At 34.3% G+C, this 27,135-nt stretch overlaps 1 protein-coding gene across 2 annotated transcripts; it reads left to right on the plus strand.

Annotated features, from left to right (window-relative positions):
* The first annotated feature begins 24,483 nt into the window (after positions 1-24,483).
* LOC145045526 (hypothetical protein At1g04090-like) lies at positions 24,484-26,562 on the plus strand. Of its 2 annotated transcripts, XM_078993851.1 has the most exons (3): positions 24,484-24,591; positions 24,803-25,303; positions 25,409-26,562. In XM_078993851.1, the coding sequence occupies exons 1-3, from the start codon at positions 24,492-24,494 to the stop codon at positions 26,323-26,325; spliced, it is 1,518 nt and encodes a 505-aa protein (XP_078849977.1). In that variant the 5' UTR covers positions 24,484-24,491; the 3' UTR covers positions 26,326-26,562. The 2 variants fall into 2 exon arrangements, with proteins under 2 accessions (XP_078849977.1, XP_078849976.1); XM_078993850.1 differs by having other exon boundaries at positions 24,803-26,562.
* Positions 26,563-27,135: the final 573 nt, after the last annotated feature.

The following is a 27,135-nucleotide window of genomic DNA, read 5'->3' on the forward strand; positions in this document are numbered from 1 at the left end:
GTTGTTCTCACCTTCTGGTACACAACAACCTTTTCCTTAAGAATCGAGGACTTATTTTGTGACAGACGAGCGAACTCCACAGAATTTTTGGAAATAAGATTTTTGTGGTTTTTGTGTTCGCTTTTTACAAACTAGGAACAATCGAGTTCATCTTCTACAGAAATTACACTCATATCATCATCCTCATTAAGTTCGGATGCATTTTCAACATCAATTTTATTTTCCGAACTTAAATTGGCATTCAATGAGTCAAATTTTTGTATGGTTTCGGTCCTTAGTTTCAGCCTATCGTTTTCATCCAAAAGATTTTTTAGCATGTCCTTATGGTGCCTGGACTGTATAAAAGATTCTATTTTGTCCAGGCCATACATGTAAGTGGGATTCGCATCATCAGACGATACAACACTTTCGCAATTATATGCTTCAGCATCAATTTCATCTTCCTTAAACTCAAGGAAGGGCAAAATCATGCGATGAATTTTCTACCCTATTTCACAGTTCAGATGAAGTTGAGTGATGTTAGCATAAAGACGTTTAGCAATTAAACAAAAAACATTTATCTGTTTCAAAAGTTTTAAATTGTCTCTTTGCAAATAAATCTTTTCATCTTTGGATTTACCCAGCTCCGACTCCTTCAGCTCTATCCACATCCTCCGTTCTTCACTCTTCGAAGACACCCTGCTTATTTGGTCAGTTAGGTTAGAATTGGTGACCCGTGTTTGAGTTAAGCTACTATCTAGATTTAAGATTCTTGAATTTAAGCCTTTTAATTCTTTTTCATACGAATTTTGTTGGACTTTAAATGAAATAAAAACAGATTGTACCTTCTTGATCAATTCATCTAGCTCATTGATCTGCACACTGAGAGGTTTTGCTGTGAAGCATAGATCCTCTCGCTCCTTGGAGTCTTCATTCCCACCATCCGTATTGTATCCCCTCATTTGAGATACATCTGTCACCATCAAACACTTCCCACTGCTTCCTTCACCTCTTGCAACGTATGCCTCTCCATGAGATGGTTCCTGACTTCATCATCTTCCGAGTCGGATGACCAGACCTGCACACCACCGAACTCATCATCCGTTGCCGAACCCTGCACAATTAAAGCATTCATTGAAGGGTTAGCAGTAGCTTTCTTTCTCTTGATCTCTTCCAGCTTTTTCATTAACAAGGACTCTTCATCTTTTTCCTCATCCTTCTCTGTTATTTTCTTTAGAACGCAGTCTTTAGCATAGTGGTTCTTTCCTCCACAGTAGTAGCAACTCACACCTGAATCTCCTTCAACTTTTGCCTCTTTCTTTGGTTCCTCTGTCTTTGGCTCTTCCCTTACCTTTTCAGAACTATAGCTTCCCTGCCAGTTTCGGTTCTTATTAGTAGGGAATCTCTTCTTGATAAATCTCTTTGGATTAGACACCATCATTGCATAATCTTCAGAGGTAAGATCATAGTCTTCTAGGTCCAAATCTTCATCTTCTACCACATTTTTGCTTTTAGATAGATGGGCTAAGGATCCCAAACTTGAGACTACATTCTTCTCTTGCATGACAATCTTTTCTTGGGATTTCAAAATTCCCACCAGCTTTGCCAGCGAATAAGACTTGAACTGCTCGTGAGCTTTGACTGTAGACACAACAGATCTCCATTCAGATCTTAAGCCATTCAGAAAGGTGACTTTCTATTCAATCAGCTTCCTTTCTATATCGTGTATTATCATCTTGCTAAGAAGACGATTGAAGCGATTGAACGTCTAAGTTACAGTTTCATCAGAATTCTGCTTAAATTCACCAAACTCAGACAGAAGCAAGGTCTGCATAGAATGCTCCAAATCTTCATCTGTGGAATATAGCTCTCGCAGCCTATCCCAAATTTCTTTAGCGGTACTGCAAGAACTTACCAATCTAAATGTATCAGATTGAAGAGCGAATCGAATCAGTCTCAAAGCTTTAATATTGCACTGAAACTTTTCCTTTTCGTCTTGTGCCACATCTTTAACATCTTTTAGAAAATCATTATACTCTTTCTGAGTTTTAATAATTCTGGATGTTCCTGAGTGAGCGAATGGTCCTGACACAATAGCTTCCCATACAAGATACCCATTGTCTTCAGATCCGATGACGTAGTCTCCAAAGTGATGCACCCTAACTTCGTAATCTTGAGCGTAAAGAATAGGAATCTTTGTTGTTGATCCAATACTGTTTGAAATGTTGATAGGATTAGATTGAGAATCGTCCATGCTTGATCGTTTAACCTGTTTGAAAGATCAGACTTGTAATATATAATATTAGGGCAAAACAAATAAGTAATGAGATACGTAAATTACGGAGTGACGGCTCAATAAATTTCAGTTAATGCGGAATAAACCCTAATAACTTCTTTCACAGAAGAGATGTGTATGAATTACACAGCCTCTTGCTCTGATACCAATTGATGAGATTTATAAACTCTTTGATCGATTAGATCTTTGTAACAGGTAGATAATGAACGTAAAACAATGAAACAATACACAAGTATGGATCTGAATGAGTCGAATGATTAGAACACTCAATCCTCAGCAGAGCTCGATTAAGAACTTCCGCTGTAGAGAATTTTAGGGTTACAAAAGAGATCTTCTAAATCACACGTAAAAAACAATCTATCAGTTGTTGAAACGATGCATGCAAGCATCTATTAATACACAAACCCTAACAAACAAGTCACGGATGGACAGGCCCATACCGGACACAAAATGGGGCTAAAAGACGAGCCCAAGACGCAACACCATATACCCAACATTCGTCTTCTCCTTCTCTTCTTATTGTGATCTGGCATCATCCGTTTGATTGAGATTCTGCTCCATCAAACGGATCTGATTGATACACAGGCTTTTTTGGGGACTTACAATTGGTATCAGAGCCTTTTCACAAAGCTCGATTCGATGTGCTTGTGGGATTTTGAAAAATGATTTGTTTTGAGGATTAAACTTTTGGTTAGGCTCAGGTTAATATTTGCACATTTTATTCATTTCATTCTCTCCCATGCACAAATTTAGGGTGAGAAATAAGCAAAAATCCAAAAATATTTTGTTTTTGTTCTTTCCGAAAAACATTCAAAAATCCAAAAACATTAAAAAATCAAAAATCCAAAAACCTCAAAAATTCAGAAAAATCAAAAATATTGTCGCTAATAGTCCTGCTTGTGTTTGTTGTATTGGGAAGTGATATAATCATGTGATAACAAGCAATCTGAATCTGTGTAAGGGACTGAATCTGAATTGTCTCGGCTCTATGTTCGATGCGTTGGTAGGCACGAAAGATTTTAAAATGGACATAACTAGGCAGAGTTGAACTTAGGAAATTTATAGACTTTACAAATCTTGACCTAGTTAGATCCGTTTAGCCTGACAATACGACGCTTGGATAGATTCAGTAGGGAGATATATATGGGAATCTACTTCACATTAAATGAACCCGTATCTGGAACCGTGGTTTAACTTTTCCTCGATGTGTGGATTATGTCCTTAATTCTGGTATTGATGGGGGCAACTAGTAAATTACGATGAATTAGGTCTGTAGAAAATTGTTTTCTTTCTTTCTGTCTGTTAGTCATATGTTGCCTCCTCTGTGTGATCGGGAGATCTGACCTGGACTGTAACATATGCAACTCTATTTCTATGCAAATTATATCTATGAAATTCTTATTATCTGTTAGCCATATGTTGTCTCCTTTGCGTGACTTACAATCCGACCCGGTACACAGCATATGCAACCTTCTACTTCTCAATCCCAGAATCCCTCTAAAACTATAAGTAATAACAATCTGAATCTATCCTCTCTCCTAATGATTGTCTGCTCACCTGATGTAAGGAGTACTATGAAAGTTCTTGATGGCTGGGGCATATCAGGAAGTGGGAAACATGTTCCAGTACAATTAAAATTGAACACTCGAAGATTGTCTATAGATCTCGTTGCTCAATTTAGGTGGACAACAATATTCCTGGTCATCATCACCTGAATGGTCCTTAAGAAATAGTTTCTAGGAACTTAGGTTCACTTTGTCTTATAACTAATAGTATGTCCTAATTTTGTCACAATTTTTCATGTTAAGTGGACAACAATACCGACGATCGACCAGACAAAGACGTGAAGATAAAAGGTACCGACAAGTGGATAAAGGCATCTAAAAACTTTGATCCCAAATCATTCTTAAAGTTAGATATCATTTTTATTTTTGTTAAATTTATTCATAGTTTCTTCTAATTTAAATATTAGGAGAGAATTAAACAAAAAAAAAAACAAACAAAAATCAGGAAATTTAAAAAAAAATCCAAAAAATAGTGTTATTTATGTTTTATTTCTTGTTCAAGAAAATCAAAAATCCAAAAATATTTTTGTTTATGTGCTATGTTTTCTTTTAGTTTTGTTTTGTCTTGAAAAGTGATTTTAGGTATAGATAAGACTCATGAAGTTTGTGTCGAAGATTTCTGAGCCAAAGCTTCATCTGTGAGCATCGAAGAATTCTCATTCGAAGGATAAAGAAATGAAGATTATTCTTTTGAAATTCAATCTTTAAACCCCAGAAGCAAGGTGAAGCAGAAATTGAAGATTATGTGAGGGGTTTCATTGAAGCCTCCTCAATCAGTATGTTGCTATCTATGAACCTGCTGAAGTGATTTAGAAGATTTGTTCTCTCTGGTGTTCTCTCTGAAGATTCTCAAGCTGAAAGCACTATCTTTCAAGAATTAGTACATCAAGCCTCCTCACCCAACGTGCGTTCAAAGCCAAATTCTGAAGAAAAGCCCAACTGCTCAAGATTAAAGCTGAAGCCAAAGCTCCCAATGAAGATTATCAAGAAAGCCAGCTACTTTTTAGGGGGAGCTTGTTGGGTCAATTAAGAAAAGGAAGTTATAAACCAAGGGGGAGATTGTTGGGTTAAAAATATGGTTTATACTTTACTTTTCTAGGAAAATGTATTTTTGTGTTTTGGACCGTAAACAGCTTGGTGTTTACGGTCGTATACGTGTTTACGGTTGTGTTTACGACCCATGTCCACCAAGCCCATATTATCATGTATATATATAGGGGTGAGGGGTGTGAGAAAAGAGTGATGAACACTAGAGGAGCTTAAGTGTGTGCATTTGAAGGTGTTCTAGAGAGAGAGAAAAGAGAGTGTGTGTTAGTGTGTGGGAATCTTGTATCCGAATCTTCATTCATATCAATACATACAAGATTCATCATCATTTTCTTCTCCTTCTCTTCTTATCTAATTGATACACATGCTTTTTTGGGGACTTACAAGAGTAAATATGGGGCATTGGATATGTTCTTTAATGAATTACTACCTTTGATAAAGAGTATGTTACCAGTAGATAATGAAATGATTAAAAGTAACTATGATGTGAAAAAAAAACACTAAATCCAATGGGTTCAGGATATAAAAAGATACATGCTTGTATCAACGATTGCATTTTATAAAGGAATAACTTTTCAGATTTTAATAAATGTTCCATTTGTGAGGAATCAAAATGGAATGTGGACAAGCACTCAAAAAATGAGTACTCTAGTATTCTAGCTAAAGTATTATGGTACTTCCCCATGATTCCATGCTTGCAAAAGATCTAATATGGCACAAGCCTAGTTGTGGTAGAAAAGATGATGTTATACTACATTACCCGAAGGACACACCAGCATGGTGTAACATAGACGACAGATTCCCTAAAATTACTAATGATGCAAGAAATCTACGACTTGGCATTTCAAGTGATGGGGTTGACATAAATAGAGGAAATATACATCCAAGTGTTTAGCCCGTTTAAACCGTCATTTATAACCTTCCATTGTGGTTGCATATGAAAAGGAAGTTCATGAAGTTATCATTACTAATATCTGGTTTACCATGTAATGATATTTATTTTTATTTAGAACCTTTGATTCATGATCTTCAAGTATTATTCAAAAAGGGGGTTGAAACATATCATGCATACACAGAAGAGAAGTTTACTCTACATGCAGTTGTTTTATGGACTATAAACGATTACCCTGCTTTGGGTGTACTATATGGGTGCCCTTACAGCGAATACAATGGTTGTGTAGTGTTTCGGAAAAATACTAATTCTATTAGACTTCCGACATCAAATAAATAGATTTATGTCAGTCATAGGTGCTATCTTCCATATGACCATCCATTCAAATGTGAATATATTGGTTTCAATGGAAAGAGGGAGTTGGAATACACCCTAAAGCCTATAAGTGGGATATAGATGTACAAAGAAGTGAAATCTATACAAAATAAATGGGGAAAGGCCACTTCAACTTCTAAAGGAACAAGTTGGAAAGTTCAGGTGGGAACAAGAAAGAATACTGGAAGAAATGTAACAATTAATATAAACACCTTAAGTATTGGCGGTTTCACTCCATCCCAAACTGTATAAATTTCATGCATGTTGAAAAGAATGTGGATGAGAGTCTTACCAATACAATGCTTGACGTGCGTAATAACACCAAATATAGATTGAAAACTGGCAAAGATCTCAAAAGCTTGGGTTTAAAATTAGAGTTGGTATCAAAAGCAATAAAATGTGACTAGTTACTCATCCCTGCATCAAGTTGTATAATAACCCAGAAGAAAGGGACATGTTTTCACAGATACTTAAGATGTAAGGGTTCCACAAGGCTACTGCTCAACATTTTCCAATTTGGTGAGTGAAAAGGAGCATAAGCCTATTCAACTTAAATCGCATGACTATCACATGCTAATGTAACATTTTTTTTCAATTGCAATACGATCGATAATGTAGAAATCCAAAAGAGATGCTATTATCAGACTATGTTTTTTTTCAAATATGTTTTCGAAAAGAAATAATAGTGGCAGAGATCGATGTCTTGGAAGTAGATCTACATGTTACATTATGCTTTCTAGAGAAACCCTTTCCTATATCTTTTTTTGATATTATGGTTCACTTAGTTATTCAGCTTACTGGAGAAGTAAGAATATGTGGTCCAGTATGCTTCCGAAGGATATATCCATTTGAAAGATATATGAAGGTAATAAAAGGACATGTCCGAAACAAAAGCAAATCAGAAGGATGCATTGCTGAAGAGAATGTTCTAGAGGAGACAATTGAGTTCTTAAGTGAATACCACAAGAACATGAAAATTGTTCGTATTCCATAGGATAAGCATAACACGATTGATAATGATGCATACATACTATTAGCTGCATATTCGTCTGAAGTTTGTCCAGAACTCTTCATAAAAGCACATTTCATTGTACTACAAAATACACCTGAAGTGTATTTGTATATTAGTATATTAGTAATTATATATTCATTATTTATTTCATTAGTTGTGCTTTTATTTATAAAATCCATATTAAGAGGTTAATTCATTAATTAATTATTAAATTCGTCACTTAATACTTATACATGTAAAAGTATATTAATTAGTTACACACTTAGACTAGATAATTGTATGGGATATATACAATAACGTCATAATATTTTCATTGATTTGATAAGAAAGTCCTAAACATTATTTTTTTGACAGTAAAGTTCAAATTAGCGGCAGTTTTTGACACTTTTACCCCTTTTTCACGGTTAGCCGGTAATTATGACTTCTTTGTCAACAAAATAAAGTTTAGGACCTTCTTGTTAAATCGTCAATTAGGACTTTACTGTCAAAAAAAATAAAGTTTAGGACTTTTTTTGTCAAATCGTTGAAAATATTGGGACTTTAGTGTATATATAATTTTTTTTCGTTAGAAATTTAATGGTATGATACTCTTTAAGCATAAGAGTTATTGAAACCTTCTCTAATCAGCTAGATCCTATTGAAATTTTTTACGTTTGCTTCTTGTTAAATCGTTTTTTTTTATCTCAACAAACCGACATTGAAAAAAACAGAGATAATCAAGAAAGAAAGAAAGAAAGAACCAAGGTTGTGTTGGCTTTTTTCAGTCTAAAAAATGGAGAAATTAGAAACCTAAAAAAACAAAATTGCCCTGACTTTATACAAACACAAACGACACATGCCTAGTCAAAAGGGTGTGAATGTGGAGAAGGGAAATAAGGGCAATTTCATTTTTTTGATTTCTTATTTCTCCATTTTTGGGGTTGCAAAAAGCCAACACAACCCTGATTGTTTCGTTCTTGATTATCTCAATTGTTTTCAATGTCGGTTTGTTGAGATTAAAAAAACGATTTAACAAGAAGCAAATGTTAAGGATTTCAATAGGATCTAGCAGATTAGTGAATATTTCAATAACTTTTATGGTTAAAGAGTATCATCCCATTAAATTTCTAACCAATATATATATATATATATATATATATATATATATATATACACACACACACTAAAGTCCCAATATTTTCAACGATTTGACAAAAAAAGTCATAAACTTTTTTTTTTTTACAGTAAAGTCCTAATTGACGATTTGACAAGAAAGTCTTAAACTTTATTTTTTTTACAAAAAAGTCCTAATTACCGGTTAACCGGGAAAAAAGGGTAAAAGTGTCAAAAACTGCCGGTAATTTGGACTTTATTATCAAAAAAATAAATTTAGGACTTTCTTGTTAAATCGATGAAAATATTGGAACTTTATTGTATATATCCCTAATTGTATAATACATTAAGCCCATATATAAATTATACAGATGGTTGTAATAAATACATCAACACAATGATGTATAAGGTAACATATTCTAACTTTATAGTTCATGAATATACCCATAGGCGACACAACATCTAAAAAACAAACACCCCATGAAAAGACAAGCATTGTTGTAGAAGGAGCACGGTGAAGCTTTCGGTCATTGGTTAAAATAGGAGGTTAAATAATGATCCAAGTTAATTTTTGTTTTTGAGAAATTTGCACATTTTTTCCGTGCCATTCATCAATTGCTAGAACAAAATAGTAACTAATCAATATGCCCCATGATGCTTATCCTTTTAATGGTATTTAGGTAGAGAAAGAGTTGGCGATCGACATGCATAGCATTTCAAAGGACATAAGCTGCGTTTCTCATGGACCACAACATGTCATAATGAAATATGATATATATCACATCAATGGCTACCTATTTCGTACACAATCCTGTGAAGGTATAGTTAACAAAATAGCGACGTTTATGTAGAGTCCACTGATATGCACATATCTAGAAAAGAATATGTAACCTATGGCAACAACTTTTATTATGGTGTTCTACATGATATATGAGTTTTATATTATCATATAAGAAAAAAAATCCTTTTTTCAAGTGTGATTGGGTTCATAATAAAAAAGGGGATAAAAAATATCACCTTGGGTACTCCTTGGTAAAACTTGATACGTTAGGAGATAAGGACGATCCGTTCATACTTGTCTCACAAGCATAAAAGGTATTCTATGTGGGAGACCCGCAATATAATAAAAGTCAATTATGATCAGGACACCTCCACAAAGTTATAGAGATGCATATGAAAGCGATGATGATGAAAACATCACAATAAATTTACCATACAAAGATAAATATATAATGCCCCCTATAGATAAACTTGATATGGCTGCTGAATCACGCAATCATTACTTTCGATCGGACTATATGGGTATAAAAATATGTAAGGGCACAAAAATATACAACAACAAAACGAAGTTGTGAAGATACACTAGCTGCAGGACGAAACCTAATTCTATTCTTTTATTTTTTATAAATTTTTTTAGGTTAGTTTTTTTTTGTTAAGTTTCAGTATATATATACCTATTATATTGGGTTATGTTGTTGAATACCCAATAATTTTTATTAATATTTGATTTGATATTTTTTGTTTTTTGTTAAGATTTACCCCTGTTAAAATATTAGTTTGGCATATTCTTCCTAACAAGTATGATCCCTTTTTTCCTTCCTATCCTATGCGTGTGGAGTTGATCATATTTATTTATAATATTAGGTGCATGAGAATAACAATATAAATAAAATGTGATGAATAAGTTGAATGACCAAAACATATTTAGACTATAGAATCCAATCCAACACAATTATTTATTCCAAAACAAATTTCTCTCTTTTCCACATCCATAACTCAATTCAACCAAACATTTTATTCTCATTAGTAATCCAACCAAATAAAATTTTTATATTAAAAAATATAGAAAAAACTATATCAATATTGGTATCATTTTGTTGGGAAAATTAGTCACTGATTTTGGTATACTTTATTCAACTTTGTACTTAAAATAAAATAAAGTTATTAACAAAATAAGATTTAATTAGAAAATTTTATTTAACCCCACTAGTGAATATATACAAGTGGGTGTATTTGATTCTAAAAAGTGTCGAGCCTTTGTGAGCATGGATCATTCTTCCGGCCGAGATCACTAAAACTCATTTAGTTTTTATGTATTTTTAATTAAAAAGTGGTAAGTCGCTCTTTCAAGTCACCATGTAACGTCCGTAGATCCGGTCTAATCAATTTAGAGATAATATATGTCGAAAACAACTTTTCGACAAAAGATTATTCAGCATAAATAATCTTAATCAAGTTGTAGAATATGTCACAAGGTTTCTGTACATATAAAGAGCGTCAAAATCCGAGTTATAACGAAGAAATTATAACTCGTCGAAGTTTTGCGACGGAACCGGCATGGCACCGGGAAGCGTAAATAGTGAATTTACGATACAGCGAGATTTAGCCTTAGTGATCTAAAGGAAAATCGTAAAATACGTTAAACCGAGAGCGTCCATAAAAAGAACACCCAAATCTGACTTTGTATGAGGAAGTTATAGGTTTTCTAAGATTTGGCGTAGCAGTACACGGCCCGAAACTCGATTTTTAGTTCGAGCATTTTTTGGCTTACACGACCTAAATGAGAGTTCAAGATCTCATGAATAGGAACTCAACGGTAAAAAGATAGACGAAAACGGATTCCATATGAAGGAGTTACGAATTCTTCGCGATCATTTAGCAGTCTAAACTCCTCCTACTGTTAAATTTGAGATTGGTCGAGAACTAGCTGACGGAGTGTAAATGAAAGTTGTAGATCTTGTTTTTACCTACGCGTGGATATAAATAACATCAAAAACGGAGCTCGTATGCGAGAGTTATGATTTTTCTAAGTTTGAAGGCTGATACGCGATAGGGGGTAACGTGGCACCACCATAATTGGACACGTGGCACCACCAGAAGGCTTCAACATGACCCAACTGGGCGAGTAGGTCCTCCTACTCGGCGAGTCCATTAGTCAGCACCCCTATAAATAGAGGTGTTGGGTTTCGTCACTTCCTTACACCTTCAAACATCACTTTCTCTCTCTAGTTTCTCTCTATAACCTCCCTTAAGCCCCCTAAAGTCTAGGTAAACCCCCTAGCACCCGAAAGAAGCCCCAAGGCTCCCGGAGTCCCGAGAAAAGAGCCTTTCGGCTCGAAACGCTGCTCAGCGAAGCCCGGTTTTGCGAAAAACCCGTTGTAAGTGAGCTATGCCTACCCTATCTTTTGTATAGCTTATGTTTTAATATAGTAATGTTATTAAGAAATTATAATGAGTATTTGGGATATTATTATAAGTTATATAAGAGTGTTTCTTAACGCTTATATTATTGTAATAATATCTAGACTATTAATTAGTCGCGGTTAATATTAGACTAAACTCTAGTGGTAATGATACTAGGTTTTGTCCGAGGGAAATTGTTTTAACAGTAACGAAGTGTTGTCCGAGTACCGAGTCATCAACTTATCAGGTGAGTGCATAGTTACTTTCATCTTACACATAGATATGAAGTATTTTATACAAATTACGTGCTATGTGTTCATATTATCTGAATACTTGCTGTCTATGATGGACGAACGATTTTATACATGTTTTAAATGATTTAAACTTTATATGTATTTTATATCTACGATAATGTTGGGGTAAAACATAGGTAGATGTAATAGATGGAATATGAGTTGGATGATGAGTTGAGAGGTGTTATAGACCACGATGTGAGGGTGAGAGGTGGACGATTTGAGAAGCCTTTCCCAAATGATGGCCCCGTCATTCAGCAGAGTATGGATGACAACCATGAACTATTCTAGACAATCAAGTGGAACACTAGCAGGCTTGCAATCTGTAGGTGTTGTGAACGATGTATTCACCCGGTGTGCTCTAAACCCTGGTGATCATGCAGACTTGATGCCTAAACCCTGGTGATCATGCAAACTTGATGCGTAAAACCTGATGATCATGCAGACTTGATGCCTAAACCCTAATGACTTTGCAGACTTAGTGCCCGTTGTGTAAACCGTGGCAGCAATGGACTTCATGCCGATTCCTTAGGACGATCCTTAGGAATGAGTGAACGAGGAATAGCTGATTCTTAGGGTAGATCTTTAAGACTAAAGAAGATAATGAGGATGTGTAATTGGGTTGATTGTTTAATTGTTTAAACATAATAATTATATTATTGTGGGTTGAAAACCCTATGTACTCACCAGGTTTCCCAACCTGACACACTCAGTTTATTTATATCATAGGTATCGATATGAAGTGACATTACACTGAGAGATTAAGGAGATATAGATCACTAGTGTAAATGAATGTAAGATCTGTTTATGCTTATGTTCCTATATTGACGATGACATCCCAAATGTTTTAAAATGAATAAAATACGTTTCTTTGGAAATGCTTTGATAACGTATTTATCGTGTTTTTCTGGGAATAAATTTTGCAACATTTTTATTAAAGGAAGTACTCTGATTTTCATAAAGCAAAAACAAAATCGGTCTTTTCTGGCCGTGAAAATGTGGATGTCACACACTCTAATGGGGTAGTCTTACAACAATGCTGATATTTTACAACTTATTGTGATAAATTATGATATTATGTCAAATGTTCTTAAAATTGGTTCGAACCAGGAAGCAGGGATGAGAGCGGTTCACCAAACAACCAGTTTTATGTTAATTTTTAGACCTGATCAAAACCACCAGTTTCTTAAAAAATCAGGCTAAACCGGTGTGATAGATACGTTAAAAAAATGATTGAACATATTTATTTTACTTGGATAGTTTGGACCGATTTACTGGATATGGTTAGTTGGATTTCACTTAGCCGATTAAGGTATATATGAAATAAAAACTGGCTACAATAGATGACATTTGGCCACCGTTTTCGGCCGTTACACGACTTGCTACAGTTATTTATTTATTTATTTATTTTTTAATGTTAGAAACTTGAATATAAGATTTAACGACTTAAAATGGAACTTCAACACCATATGTCTCGCCTAATAACCGATACAAGGTATACGCACATATAAAATAACAAAACCCGTTAGTAAAGAGGACATCCGCCCGCCGTTAGCCCGCCACACAAATTGTCATTTTTTTATGTAAAACCCATGTGAATGTGTGAATTCTGATTTGCAATGGGGACTTGTTTTCAGTAAACTATCATGAAAAAAATCATATGATTTAATTTATGACCTTTAGTGATGAGAAATATATAAACCGAGAAGATCTAGTTTTCAAAAACTGACACCATAGTGCAGTTTTGTACTAGTATGAGAATTTGGAGATCCATTCTATCTTTTCATCTGTATGTAGCCTTATGTTTCAAGATATAATTGATTTAGGGTTTTTAAGCATACAAAAAACAAAGATAATGGAAAAAGGAGAAGTGGTAGTTGATGAGTTTTAGTCGTAAGACATCCTATGTGCTCATACAAACCCTAATGCTTGGATCTAGGTTTCTCTATTGTACATGCTTTGAATCCAAGACTATAAACCCTAATTCTAGCATATGGAAATCGATATTAACATATAATTAGGTTTAAGATATTACCTTGATTGTTATGTAGCAATAACAATCCTAATTCCTCCTTGAATTGACTTTGGAATGCTTAGAGTCACAAGTGTCACTCCTCTAATGGCTTACAAACACCAAGAGCAAATGGAGAAGGTATAAAGAGAGAGGAGAGAGGTTAGAATTCGTCCTTAGGACTTCTTGGGAAGGGATACACGAATTCATGAGTCAAGGGGTGTTTATATAGGCGTAGAGATAGGGTTTCAGTCATTATCCTTATCTAGTTGCTTATCCACAAAGCAACCCATAAGATATTCCTTGAATCCTTATCATAGTCGAATTCTAAGGCCTTATCACCTTAAATTCGTTCACCCTATATTTAAGATAATCCTTACCTTATTTTGTAACTATCACATAATTACAAATCAGCCCCTCTAGTTTAATTAATTACACTTGATCACAAAATTAATTCCTAATTAATTATTGACCAATATTAATTAAACAAATATGATTTCTCCTTTAATATATTATTCTTATAACATATTAATAAATCATAATAACCTCTTTCTCTTTATTTATTTCTCCAATCAAGTTGTTTTGGTGAAGGCAACCCAAAAGGATCATGCACCATCGAGTCAAGTACATACCAAAACAGTTATGGACTTAGACACTAATCCAACAGTCTCCCACTTGGATAAGTCTAATAACTATTCTGCGTATGACTTCAGATCCTGATCTGCAATCGTAGCTTTCCAAAGCTGCTGTCAACTCTGATCCTATCAGATACGCGTGTCCTTAGATAATGGATCATATATTCCTCCATTCTAGATATCGTATGAGATATGATTTCTAATCATTCTCTTTGTACTATATCTCGATTTCCGATTTATGACGACTGACTAATTGAACAAATGAAATTAGCCCTAGCCCGGCCGAGCATTTACGTTTGTCATCACTAAACCATCGAGGGGCCCAAAAGATATCGCTTTCATTCTTTGAATAAAAAGGAACGGATAAAGTTTGATACAATGCTTGCTTGCACTCACCCACCGAATTACACACAACAATATGTTTTATAACACCAAGGAAATGGTGCGTTTACATATTATCAATGTGCAACCGATTTGCAAGATACAACTCACACATCTCGGTTTCAAGAATATAAGATGTTATCGTCTCACTAATTACTCGTGCTACAATTCATGGAGTAATCCAAGTGAGCGTGGGTTTAATCCAATGCTCAAATCATATTCATAAGCACTCATGAATGTTGCAGCAAACATTTGCTTATGTCTAATACTTTTTTAGACAATCCACACACCAATTCACGACAATCTTCATTCATACCTACTTCCAACATATGAACAACGGTGGCCCGTTTGAATAATTCGATTATTCTTAATAAACTCAATTATTCTGGAAGTCAAAACATGCAAAGTGAAACACAAGAATAATACTAATCCCATATGGCCTCAACCCTTTGAGTACAAATAAAACTCCTTTTATTTATCACCATATCGATTACTCATTATTTGTCGTTTCGGGTAATCAACTTCTTACTTGAATTATTACACTTGTCCCATGCTCCTAGCATGCACACAATGTTTACCTATGGTTCTTACTTTGTGAAATAGATCACCTTGGACACATTTCCAATCATTCTCATTTCACAACTCCAAATCCGTTTTTCATAAGTTTAAGAATAACGAATTCTTGCCACTTATAGAATATGCTAGATTCTAACATTTTATGCAACGATTCTTTCGTAATGTCACTGCACCAAAGTCACAAAGACTATTGCCAATGATATTACAAAGTCCTCTAACGGAGATTGTTACAAGACAATTCCTTAGATATGATGTCTCTCACTCAAAGTACATTCCTTTGAACATCCTTTTGCATAAAAGTTTCTAATCTAGTCATAGATTTTCAATATTCAATTCCTAATATGGACACGCTTCCATATTTTCCATATGACAACTCATTCTTAATAGATTCTTTCTATTTATAATAATGTCGATATGGTCCATTCAATACCATGCTTCCAACTACTCATAAGCAACCAATCCTCGTCGAACTTTGGATTGTCCTTTGATAGTTGTTTAATTATTTTAGTCAAAACAGATTCTAGTCCCTTTTCCCTCTAAATGCGCTAGACATTTGGAAAATTATAGAATGGTCAAATATTAAAGCATTTGCAATCGATCCTGTACTCGAAGCGTGTGGGAGACGACGCATAATGTTTTATTCGCTATGTTCTCAAAATTTGAATTGTGAAAAGGAATGCCGTAATCATAATCGAAATTTTAAGAACACACTATGTACCTTTGACTAAATTTATCAACATTTCTCAACCTAATCCTTTAGATTTGAAATGAAGCATAATATTCTCTCCCTTAATTATAGCAAAACAACTATTCCATCTTTACAACTTTGCAAAGAATGACTCTTGTTTTCTATAATTAATATTGCCAACTTGCAATACTTTCCTTAATAATCATACAATCATAACATTTATGCTCCCACTATCATGATGATTATTATAAAACATAACACTTATGCTCCCACTAGCTTCGACATGTATTCATAAACATCTTAACTTTCAGAAAACAATACCTATTGAATTTCTTAAGTCCATGTTTCTAATACTTAGTGCTTTGATAATCTTTTATCAACGCTTCTTGAACTTATACACCTTTGCCTTAGATAGTTCATATGTGTGTCCAAACAATTAAGACTAATTGCCAAACCTCACAATTCAAATCATGGAAAGGGATACCGTAACCATAATTGAATTTGAGAATGCAATTTTACAATCACTATCTTCTTAAAAACTTTCTTAGTGAAAGCATTTCCTCACAATCATTTTCATGAAGGAGGAAATCTTATGACACTTAGATTTTAATGGTGTATATGTTCCTATCCATGTGAATTTGTCAAAACCAAAGTTTACGATAAATTCAAACTCATATGGACCGAACTCTTTTATTCTTGATTTCTTGCCTTATGGTAGCACAGCTGCCCACCACGTCTTCCAAGTAGTTAAGCAACTTACCTTTTCCTATCAATGTACCTTTCATTGATTAAGGTGCATTGCCTTTTATGCGTTCAAAATGAGAACTCATAGGACTCACATGCATAATTAACTCAATTGGAAACAGCACAGAAACAAAATAATGTCAACACGATAAGTTGTATACCTAAACTCGTGTGCTAGTGATGATCTATAAGGTTTATTTGACTTGTTCTTGAAACCTTTCAAGACCATTAAGGCTCCCACTGAATCCTTGACATATAAGATTCTTTTGTCAATAACCATTTCTTGACAAACAAATATTCAAGAGTTAGTGTAGTTTTTGTCAAAACACTTCATAAATTGGTCCTAGTCGGTCTTTGTCTTATTCAAGACATCACAACTTTCCACATTTGATGAATGTTATAAACCTTTAATACTTTTCACTCATTGTCACAATCTTAACTTTAAGACTTTTTATTGGAACGAAGTATGATAGACTTCTTGATTTAGCCATTTCTTCAATCCTTGATTCCTCTTCTTAAACATACAATTGTACTAAGACTCACTTAGAGGATCAATTGAGATATGGTTATTAATCATTAAGATCCATCATAAAGCATAAAAGCTACTCTCCCTTCTTCTTAGAATGGAGAAACTTTTATTTTTCTGCCTACTTGATTCTTCTTATTCGTTCTACTATTGATCCAAACCCTTTAATCAATTCAGAATTACACTTAATCCTGTAAGTATAATCATATTTACTAAACCTTTAGTAAATCATGACGAAATTCTTTGTTACTCTTATGGTGAACTTGATCAACACACAACTTTGTGTACTCGATCTCCTAGTCCTTCACTTGACACTTTGTCAACGAATTTGTCAAATTTCAAAATATGAAATTTCTCATCCATCATGCAACCAAGTTGCGTGATTCCAAATTTCAGTCCAATTGAAATTTGGGCGATGAGAAACTCTCCCTATTTGGTAAATTCTCGACATTTCCATAAATAACATAACTAAGAATCATATCCATTCGTTGTAGAAATATGCAAACATCAATTTTCATAACGATTTCATTGCAAGGAAGTAAGCAAATAAATAAATAATTCAAACAAAATTTATTTTATTTATAAAAGCAGCGGAAAACATTTTTCCTTACAATGCAAAATCCATTGAAAACTATGTATTTCAAAAGGAAAATTTCTAACAACTCTATCATAACTATCTAAGCTCAAAATCCAATCTTCAAGTCCATGCAATCAAGATCCATTTCTTGTGATTAGATTCATCTTGCTCTTTCACCAAGCTTCCTTTCTTTTCACCTATCCTTCAAAACATTCAAATGCAATATTATCACATCATGTATTAAGAATCAATGAATAGGAACTTAACGGAGTTAGATAGTGGATTTTACCTGAAGCGTAGTCATACTCTTTGACTCTCCCATCTTTGGAATTTTCAGGCTCTTGGGGCAGACTTCTATCCAACACCCTTTCTCTTGGCAGCAAACGCAGGTCGCTTCTCTTAGAACGTCCTCAGAAGCATGGTCGGTTGACTTTCCCAACAGATACGTTCCATTGCTTCGCCAAATCATTTCTGATTCAGCAACAATGAGCATGTAAGTTAGGTCAATGAGGTTGTCGTCATGATCCGTCATATAATACATTCTTTTGAACTCATTATATGATTCAGGAAGTGACTGAAAAACCTAATTTACAGCCAACTCATTCGGGAATGACACACCCAACATTATCAACCTATCAATGTGTGATTTAATTCCTAGAACGTGGGCACACACGGGCTTACCATCTTCATGTTTCATTTCCAATAGGGCTTTAGTGATATTGAACCTTTCAATTCTTCGATCTTGTGGATTAGGGAGAACAATTGGAGGAGGAAGAGGAAGTGAAGCATTATTTCTTGTTCCTCGATTGAATCGTGGAATATCATCTTCATGTGGAATGCTTGTTCCACGGGATTTGAGAAGACCATAGTTGTCGAACTTTGACATCTACAAAACGGGAGAAAACAAATTCAAGTTAGTTGATCGATTGAGTCCTTAGTAAATCACCCAAATGAGATACTAAGGCTAGGACCCAACACAATACGCTACAACCTAGAAAAGGGATGTCATAATCTAGTTGCAGAATATTTGAAGGTAAGTGAATGACGATTCACTAATTTCCACCATGAAAAACGAAAAAGAAATTTAAGTTTTAAATCTATGAAAACTCCTAGATCCTTTGAGATTCATTGAACTTTCAATGGCATGTTTAAATCTCGATATGCCCCTTTTGTTTGTGACCGGGATGCCGAGGATCACAAAGCGGGTGTGAATAACCATGCAAAATTACATGGTGCCCTCACATGTTACAGTCACCTATTCGATGTGCCGGTAAACCACACACGCTCCACCGAACTAAGAGAAACATTGAGTCACCCTTTGCTACCTTTGCTTAGAACCATTTAGTGTGCCGGTAAACCACACACGCTCCACTAACGTCTTCGCAAGGGCACAAAGTGTAATTTCATGGAATTGCATCAATTCACTTTTGCCTAAGTAACTGAGATTGGGAATTTGAAAAACCATTTAGTTACTTTGTATTTCATTATACTTATAATGGAAGGTTTCGTCCTATCCTACCCGTTCGGCTAACGACTCTCCACTAGTCAAGAGTGCGGTGGCATATTATAGGCAATTTCCTTAAACACCCCTTATAGACCAGCTTCGTGAATGAGGCCTACTAACAGTAAGACTGACTTTTACTCATACATATATATAATGTTAAACTTTTAATGTTATATATAGTATAGGGTGCATTTTACACTTTTAAAATATTAGGTGATCAAATTTAACAATTATACTTTTAATTCAATTAAATTGTAAACCTAAACTTTTATGGATTTATTAAACTTCTTTTAATTATACACCTTATTTGATTAATAAAACCATAAGGGTGTGATTTGAACTTTTCAAAACATTACTAGGGTTTTAGAATTTAACATTCCTAATTAAACTTTTAATCAACTTTTAAATTCCAAAACTTGAGGGCAAGTTTTGAAACATTTCAAAACATTAGGGTTTAGAATTTAAATATACATCAAAATTAAACTATTTAATCAAAATTTAAATTCCAAAACTTGAGGGCAAGTTTTGAACCTTTTTCAAAACATTAGGGTTTCAACTATTTAAATTTCAAAACAACAAAACTTTTGGGTTCAAATTTAAACTATAAAACCTAATGGGCAAAATATGAAACTTTTCATAACAGCAAGGATCAAATAACAAATAATTCAAATTAACATTTAATCACATAATTATCCATATTTGATTTATTTAATGATTTCTTGCAAAACAATTTATCAATTTACTCAAAATAATTAATCAATTATCACATAAGGAAACAATTATCTTATTAATTGATAAATATCTTCAATTAGATCAAAATTAAAGTTAAATATATCATATAATTGGATTAATATTGATCTAACATGATAAGGTAACTATCCATAAGCAAAAACAGCAAGAAAACCTGAGATACCCTCCATCTGACGAGTTGACTCGTCGAGTCAAGCCTGGACTCGTCGAGTCAGCATGGACTCGGCGAGTTCAGCTATGGACTCGGCGAGTCCAGACTCTAAAACACCAAAAAATGAATTTTTTGAACATGTAATGCATCAATACAATTGAAACCAAGCTAGGCTTTGATACCACTAATGAGTTTTAGTCATAAGACATCCTATGTGCTCATACAAACTCTAATGCTTGGATCTAGGTTTCTCTATTGTACATGCTTTGAATCCAAGACTATAAACCCTAATTCTAGCATATGGAAATCGATATTAACATATAATTAGGTTTAAGATATTACCTTGATTGTTATGTAGCAATAACAATCCTAATTCCTCCTTGAATTGACTTTGGAATGCTTAGAGTCACAAGTGTCACTCCTCTAATGGCTTACAAACACCAAGAGCAAATGGAGAAGGTATAAAGAGAGAGGAGAGAGGTTAGAATTCGTCCTTAGGACTTCTTGGGAAGGGATACACGAATTCATGAGTCAAGGGGTGTTTATATAGGTGTAGAGATAGGGTTTCCGTCATTATCCTTATCTAGTTGCTTATCCACAAAGCAACCCATAAGATAATCCTTGAATCCTTATCATAGTCGAATTCTAAGGCCTTATCACCTTAAATTCGTTCACCCTATATTTAAGATAATCCTTACCTTATTTTGTAACTATCGCATAATTACAAATCAGCCCTTCTAGTTTAATTAATTACACTTGATCACAAAATTAATTCCTAATTAATTATTGATCAATATTAATTAAACAAATATGATTTCTCCTTTAATATATTATTCTTATAACATATTAATAAATCATAATAACCTCTCTCTCTTTATTTATTTCTCCAATCAAGTTGCTTTGGTGAAGGCAACCCAAAAGGACCATGCACCATCGGGTCAAGTACATACCAAAACAGTTATGGACTTAGACACTAATCCAACAGTAGTAGCGGTGGGAGGTAATGGGAAAAAGAAGCAATCAATAATAGGGAGGAGACTAAGGTGCTGTTTGTTTTTTCGAAGCGAAAATTCATGAAGTCTGCAGACCACCTCTGCAATCCTCTGTAGCAGAAAAGGTGGAACAAACGGCTGCAGCCTATAATAAAAAGCATGTTTGTTTTTTAACATCTGCAGACTGCTGCGGTAAACTAAAATTTAAATAAACTAATTTTATAAACTGAAAATAGTTTTCAACACTGAAATTTAATAATTCCAGTCTTAAAACATTGAAATAATAATATCAAGAACATGTAAATAAACAAAAATATAAAACTTTTTTTTTAAAAAAAAAATACTTAAAAACATGTAAAAGAAGCTAATAGTTTTATTCTAAAAAAAACAAATTTTAAAAAACATTAAAAAAGAAAATAATAAAAAAAATTAAGAAAGTATTACAAACGTTGTCTACAAAGTTCGTAAAAAATTACACGCGTTAAAAAAGATGTAACTGAAATTGAAATTATTATTAATAACACGGTAAAAAAAATTAAAAAAATCAAGTTAAAAAAAATCATGGAAATTATAAAAATAAATACACATCCGTAAATAAAAATTTAAGAAAATCAAAGTTTAAAAAAAAAAAAAGTTATACAAAAATCCTTAAAAAAACACTTAGAAAAAATGAAAGTTGAAGAGGTTAGAAGAGGCAAGTTAAGTTCTACGCCACGCAACACACGCGCTGAGGTTTTGTAGTCTGAAGCCTTCCAAAAAACAAACTGCTGCGAGAGGGAAATTGTTGCGCGTGTGCTGTGCCGCGCAACAATAAGTGATTTGAAGAGGTTTTTATAAAAAAACAAACAGCACCTAAGTTTCTAATAATATAGTGGGCTTTACAAAACGTTAGAAGCGGGGTTGAGGCAATGTTCAAGAAAAATGGGGTTTTTCGGTGAAAGTAAAGGAAAGTAAAGAGATTGTGGTATTCTCTCTTATTATTCAAGTTGGTCCACTATGTCTCTACTTAACTCTAAGGTTTCAAAGTCTTTGTTGTGGTTCCCAATAAATAGATAGACAGATATATAGATGGATAAATAAATATATAAAAGATAATAGATATTTAGATTGATAGATATAGAGAGGGTAAATATATTTCGGTAGAGGTGGGAGTGGGTAGCCAAGGTGGGCGTGGTTTCCTTTTATGTTTATAATTTTATATAGACACAATATGATCATAAAAAAAAAAAAAAAAAAAAAGACAAAACAATTATTTGGTATGGACGAAAGTCCGAAGCCACACAAAAATAGCAATACGGGTAATAAAAGTACCAAAAAAAAGTCTTGAAATTTGACCAGCAATGTACACTACAAGAAATATAACATTTAGCGGTGATACTATTACCGGCAACAAGCGGCTTTACCGGTGACATTATCTAAAGTCGCCGGTAATAGTGTCGCCGCTAAAGGGTTGTCACCCGAATCGGCACTTTCTCCATTTGTTACATCTGAACCGTTCGATGAGATATCCAATCCAACGGATGGGGTGTCTAATCCTGTCTAATCTAATACCGGCGACACAGATGTCGCCGCTAAAGGTTAAAAAAAGTTGCTGCTAATAGTTCACTAAAAATGACGCGGTACCTTTCTCTCCAGTTTGTCGCCGCTATTACTGATTGTCGCTGGTAAAGGGTTTGGTGTCGCCGCTATTGCCTCTTGCAGATTAAAAAAAAAAAAAAAAAACACACGCATAAACCCTCCATTCTTCATTCTTATTTCTGTGTGCTTCCAATTTCCTTTACCATTTCGCTGATTTTCTCTTCAATTTGCTTCTTCCAAGCAAATTTCTCCCCACATTGTTCCAAACAAAGATCTCTAGGTGTGGTTAAAGCTTTTGAGACTAATTTCTACCTCAATTTCTTGAAGAAAGGTAAGTTGATTTGGTAATTTCATTTTTAATTTGTATTTTAATTTCGATTTGTAGCTTTATCTAGTGATTAAATGGTAATAAATTGTTCATAATCTTGTTTTTGGTGGTGTTGTTTTGGATTAGAGGCAAGTTATTCAATTTCTTGTTTGTGGTTATTGAATTGCAATTAGTTGTATAACTTCCACTTATAGTTGGAAAATCTTTGTGCAATGCTCAGTGACCCGGCATGTAGAGGTGAACTTTATTCGTTTTTTCAATCACAAAATAATCAAGGAAACAATAGAAACAAAGATGGTGTTATGTAAGGATGCGTTTTATTTGCATATGTTGTCATGCTTTGTTATTTGGTAGATTGTAAAAATTTGGTTGTGTTGTTACTCGGATATTATGACTTTGCATTGACACTATTATGTTTGATATTTAAACGGATGTTTGTTAATATTTAATTTGTAATTAGCGTCGATACTATTATTTTTTATATTTAATCGAATATTGTTATTAACGGCGACACTTTTACCGACGACATTATCACCGCCAACCAAAATCATTTATTAAAAAAAAAAAATTAAAAAAATGAAAACTGTTATTACCGGTGACACTTTTACGGCGACAAGTGTTATTACTGGCGGAATGCTTATTAGCGGTGACAATACTCATTAGCGGCGATATAGTTAATAGCGGCGACATAGTGACCAATAGCGACGAAGCAGTAGCGACGACTCATTACCGGCGGCGTGTCGACTCTATTAGTATTACCGACGACTATTGAGATTTTTACCGGCGACTTTTGTCGCCGGTAAAAACCTTTTTCCTTGTAGTGAAGTAAATCTAAATTTTTTTAGATGAAATGTACAACTTTTTGACAACTATAGGCACCGTTTTCGCAATTTTCTCATATTCTTATTATTATTTGGTGGAGTGGATGGAGGACTATAACTATATCCATCTACCAATATCCCTACCACAAGACATTTATAATTTAAAAATTAGTTAATAATAAACAGTCGATATCTACCGAATATTAAATTTATTTTCCTTTTTATCCTTCCTTTTCTCTTTAAAAATTCAAAAAGTCATTACTAGGTTTCTACCACAGTTTAACAATTTATTAAAAATGACACGGGTTGTTCGATTTGGGCGGGTTGAGTTTGATCGACAGGACAAAACCTTTTTAAGGTTAGTAAAAAGATTCGGACTTTTAGTATTCTAAATTAAAATAAAATGAATATTAGAGCCGTGTTTGTGTGTGTTTTACACCTATATATATATATAATAAGTGTTTCGATTAGAACTCACAACCAATACTCCCAAAAATGGGTAACTTTGGGTCTTGCTTTACCTCAAAAGAAACCGAAGTCTTTCCAATTGAAACGAGGTTCAAGTTTCCTTCTCCATTGCCTTCTTGGCCACAAGGTAGTGTTCCTTATTTTTCATCTATAGTTTTTGTCCAAAAGACTTAATTATTGTGTTAAATTATACCATAGTCGATTGATATTTAGATATCTTACTAAATTACGTATAAACACGAAGTTTAACCATGTCTTTAATTTCAAGTACCCCATCGTGGGTTCGCATAATTTTCTCCATTTAATAAATATTCTGGTACATGATTTATATATATCAGGTGAAAGATTTGCAAGTGGTACAATTGATCTTGGAGGATTAGAAGTTTGTCAAGTAACATCTTTCAAGAGAATATGGTCGACTTCTCAGATTGGATCTAATGACACTGATATCACAGTCTTTGAGCCATCGCCAATTCCAGATGGGTTCTTCTTGCTTGGTTGCTACTGTCAATCCAATGACACCCCACTTTTTGGCTGGATTCTCGCCGGAAAAGATGTCTCCGGCGGAACCCTCGTTAATCCGGTCGACTATACTCTCGTTTGGAGCAGTAAAGATTCATGTTACATTTGGCTACCAACGCCACCGGAGGGTTACAAGTCAGTTGGGTATGCTATTACTACCTCACCGGAAAAACCCTCCTTAGATAAAATCCGTTGTGTTCGCGCTGATCTAACTGAAGAACCTGAAACCGATGCATTGTTATGGGGTTCCGATGATGTCAGTGTGTATGGATTAAGGCCAAAGGTTAGAGGGAGACAAGCGCAAGGAGTATCGGTAGGTACGTTCATAATTGTGAAAGATGGAGACGATTCGAGTTTATTGTCTCTTTCTTGCTTGAAAAACAATAACTTCGAAAAGTCAACTTCTTTTTTGCCAAATGTAGCACAAATTAATGCCCTTATTCAAGAATACTCTCCAAGATTCTACTTTCACCCTAAAGAAACCTACTTGCCTGCTTCAACAACATGGTATTTCACCAACGGGGTTCAATTGTACCACACCGGAGAGGAATCAAACCCAATTCCGGTCGAATCCACCGGCTCTAATCTTCCGCAAGGTGGTTCAAACGATGGCACATACTGGCTCGACCTCCCTGATGATGAAACCGATAGAGAAAGAGTCAAGAAAGGTGATTTGCAAAACGGTGAGGCTTATATTCATGTCAAACCAATGCTCGGAGCCACGTTTACTGATCTAGCGATTTGGCTTTTCTACCCTTTTAATGGTCCTTCCACTGCAAAGTTTGGTTTGGTTGATATTCCTCTAGGAAGGATTGGTGAGCATATAGGAGATTGGGAGCATGTGACGCTTCGGATTAGCAACTTCGATGGAGTTTTGTATCGTGTTTATTTTGCTCAACATAGTGGAGGAACATGGGTCGATACCCCATCACTTGAGTTCTTGGATATGAGTAATAGATTTGCAGCTTATCCTTCGTTGAATGGCCATGCAACGTACCCTACTCCCGGGGTTGTAATGCAAGGAACTGATGTGATTGGGATCAAGAATGATGCAGCAAAAAGTGATAAGTTTTTGGACGTAAAAGACAAGTATTTGATAATGGCAGCTGAGTACACCAGTGATGTAATCGAGCCACCATGGGTGAACTACGCGAGGAAATGGGGTCCAAAAATAACGTATGAGATTGGGAAGGAGATCGAAAAATTGGAGAACTCATTGACCGGAATTGTGGGATCGGCGATCGGGAGTTTGCTGGATATTATTCCGACGGAGTTTTCCAGCGAGGATGGACCTACTGGTCCTAAAATGAAGCCTGAATGGGACGGGGATGAACGGTGATTAAAACTCTTAGTCAACAAATTTCATTGTTTTTTTTTTTTTTTTTTTTTTTTTTTTTTTTTTTTTTTTATTATTATTTTTTTTTTAAATTCATTTTTATTGGTCACGCGCATATTTCGATTTCCCTTTTGGTTTGTATGTAATATCTGTATACTTCCAATTTTCATAATTGGAATTACATGAGTTTACACTTATGATTTATTTGTAAGACACTAATAATATATTCTACATCCACCATTAAATACAAGATATACAACTTATTTTTAATACACAAAACTCATTAAATTAAGGTCTGTTTATTCATAATCATCATTCTTATAGAGTATCCACAATACATAGTTCAATGGAAGAATTGAATGAGGTTGCATTTTCTAATTGACGTTCAATTGATTAAACTCTATAATTATAGGTTGTTATGTTATCATTCAATACATATGGAGTTCACTGGTCATTAAACACTTCAACGGAAAAAAGTAAACTTTTTACTATTAAATATATATTTCGTTAAACCCTACTGAATTTAACGCATTGTAGGAAAATAATGTAAAGTTATATAATAAGTAAAATGATGATGTGCCGATCCATTGAACTCTTATAAATTTAATACATTGCGGATGCCCCACTCCACTCCATGTCATACTTATTAAATCCTAGTCACCATTTTACCATCGAATTAACCTTGTATCCCACTTCCATTATATGCCCTAAATAGAAACTTGGGCATCCAAGAATTCGGTTTTAACTTGTTGCAATTTTCTTTGAGGTGATAAGTTACCGGTAGATAATATTCGTTTGACAAAAGAGTATTAT

This window comes from Lactuca saligna, chromosome 5 (genome assembly GCF_052625555.1).
Source record: "Lactuca saligna cultivar CGN05327 chromosome 5, ASM5262555v1, whole genome shotgun sequence".
Classification (NCBI taxonomy): domain Eukaryota; kingdom Viridiplantae; phylum Streptophyta; class Magnoliopsida; order Asterales; family Asteraceae; genus Lactuca; species Lactuca saligna.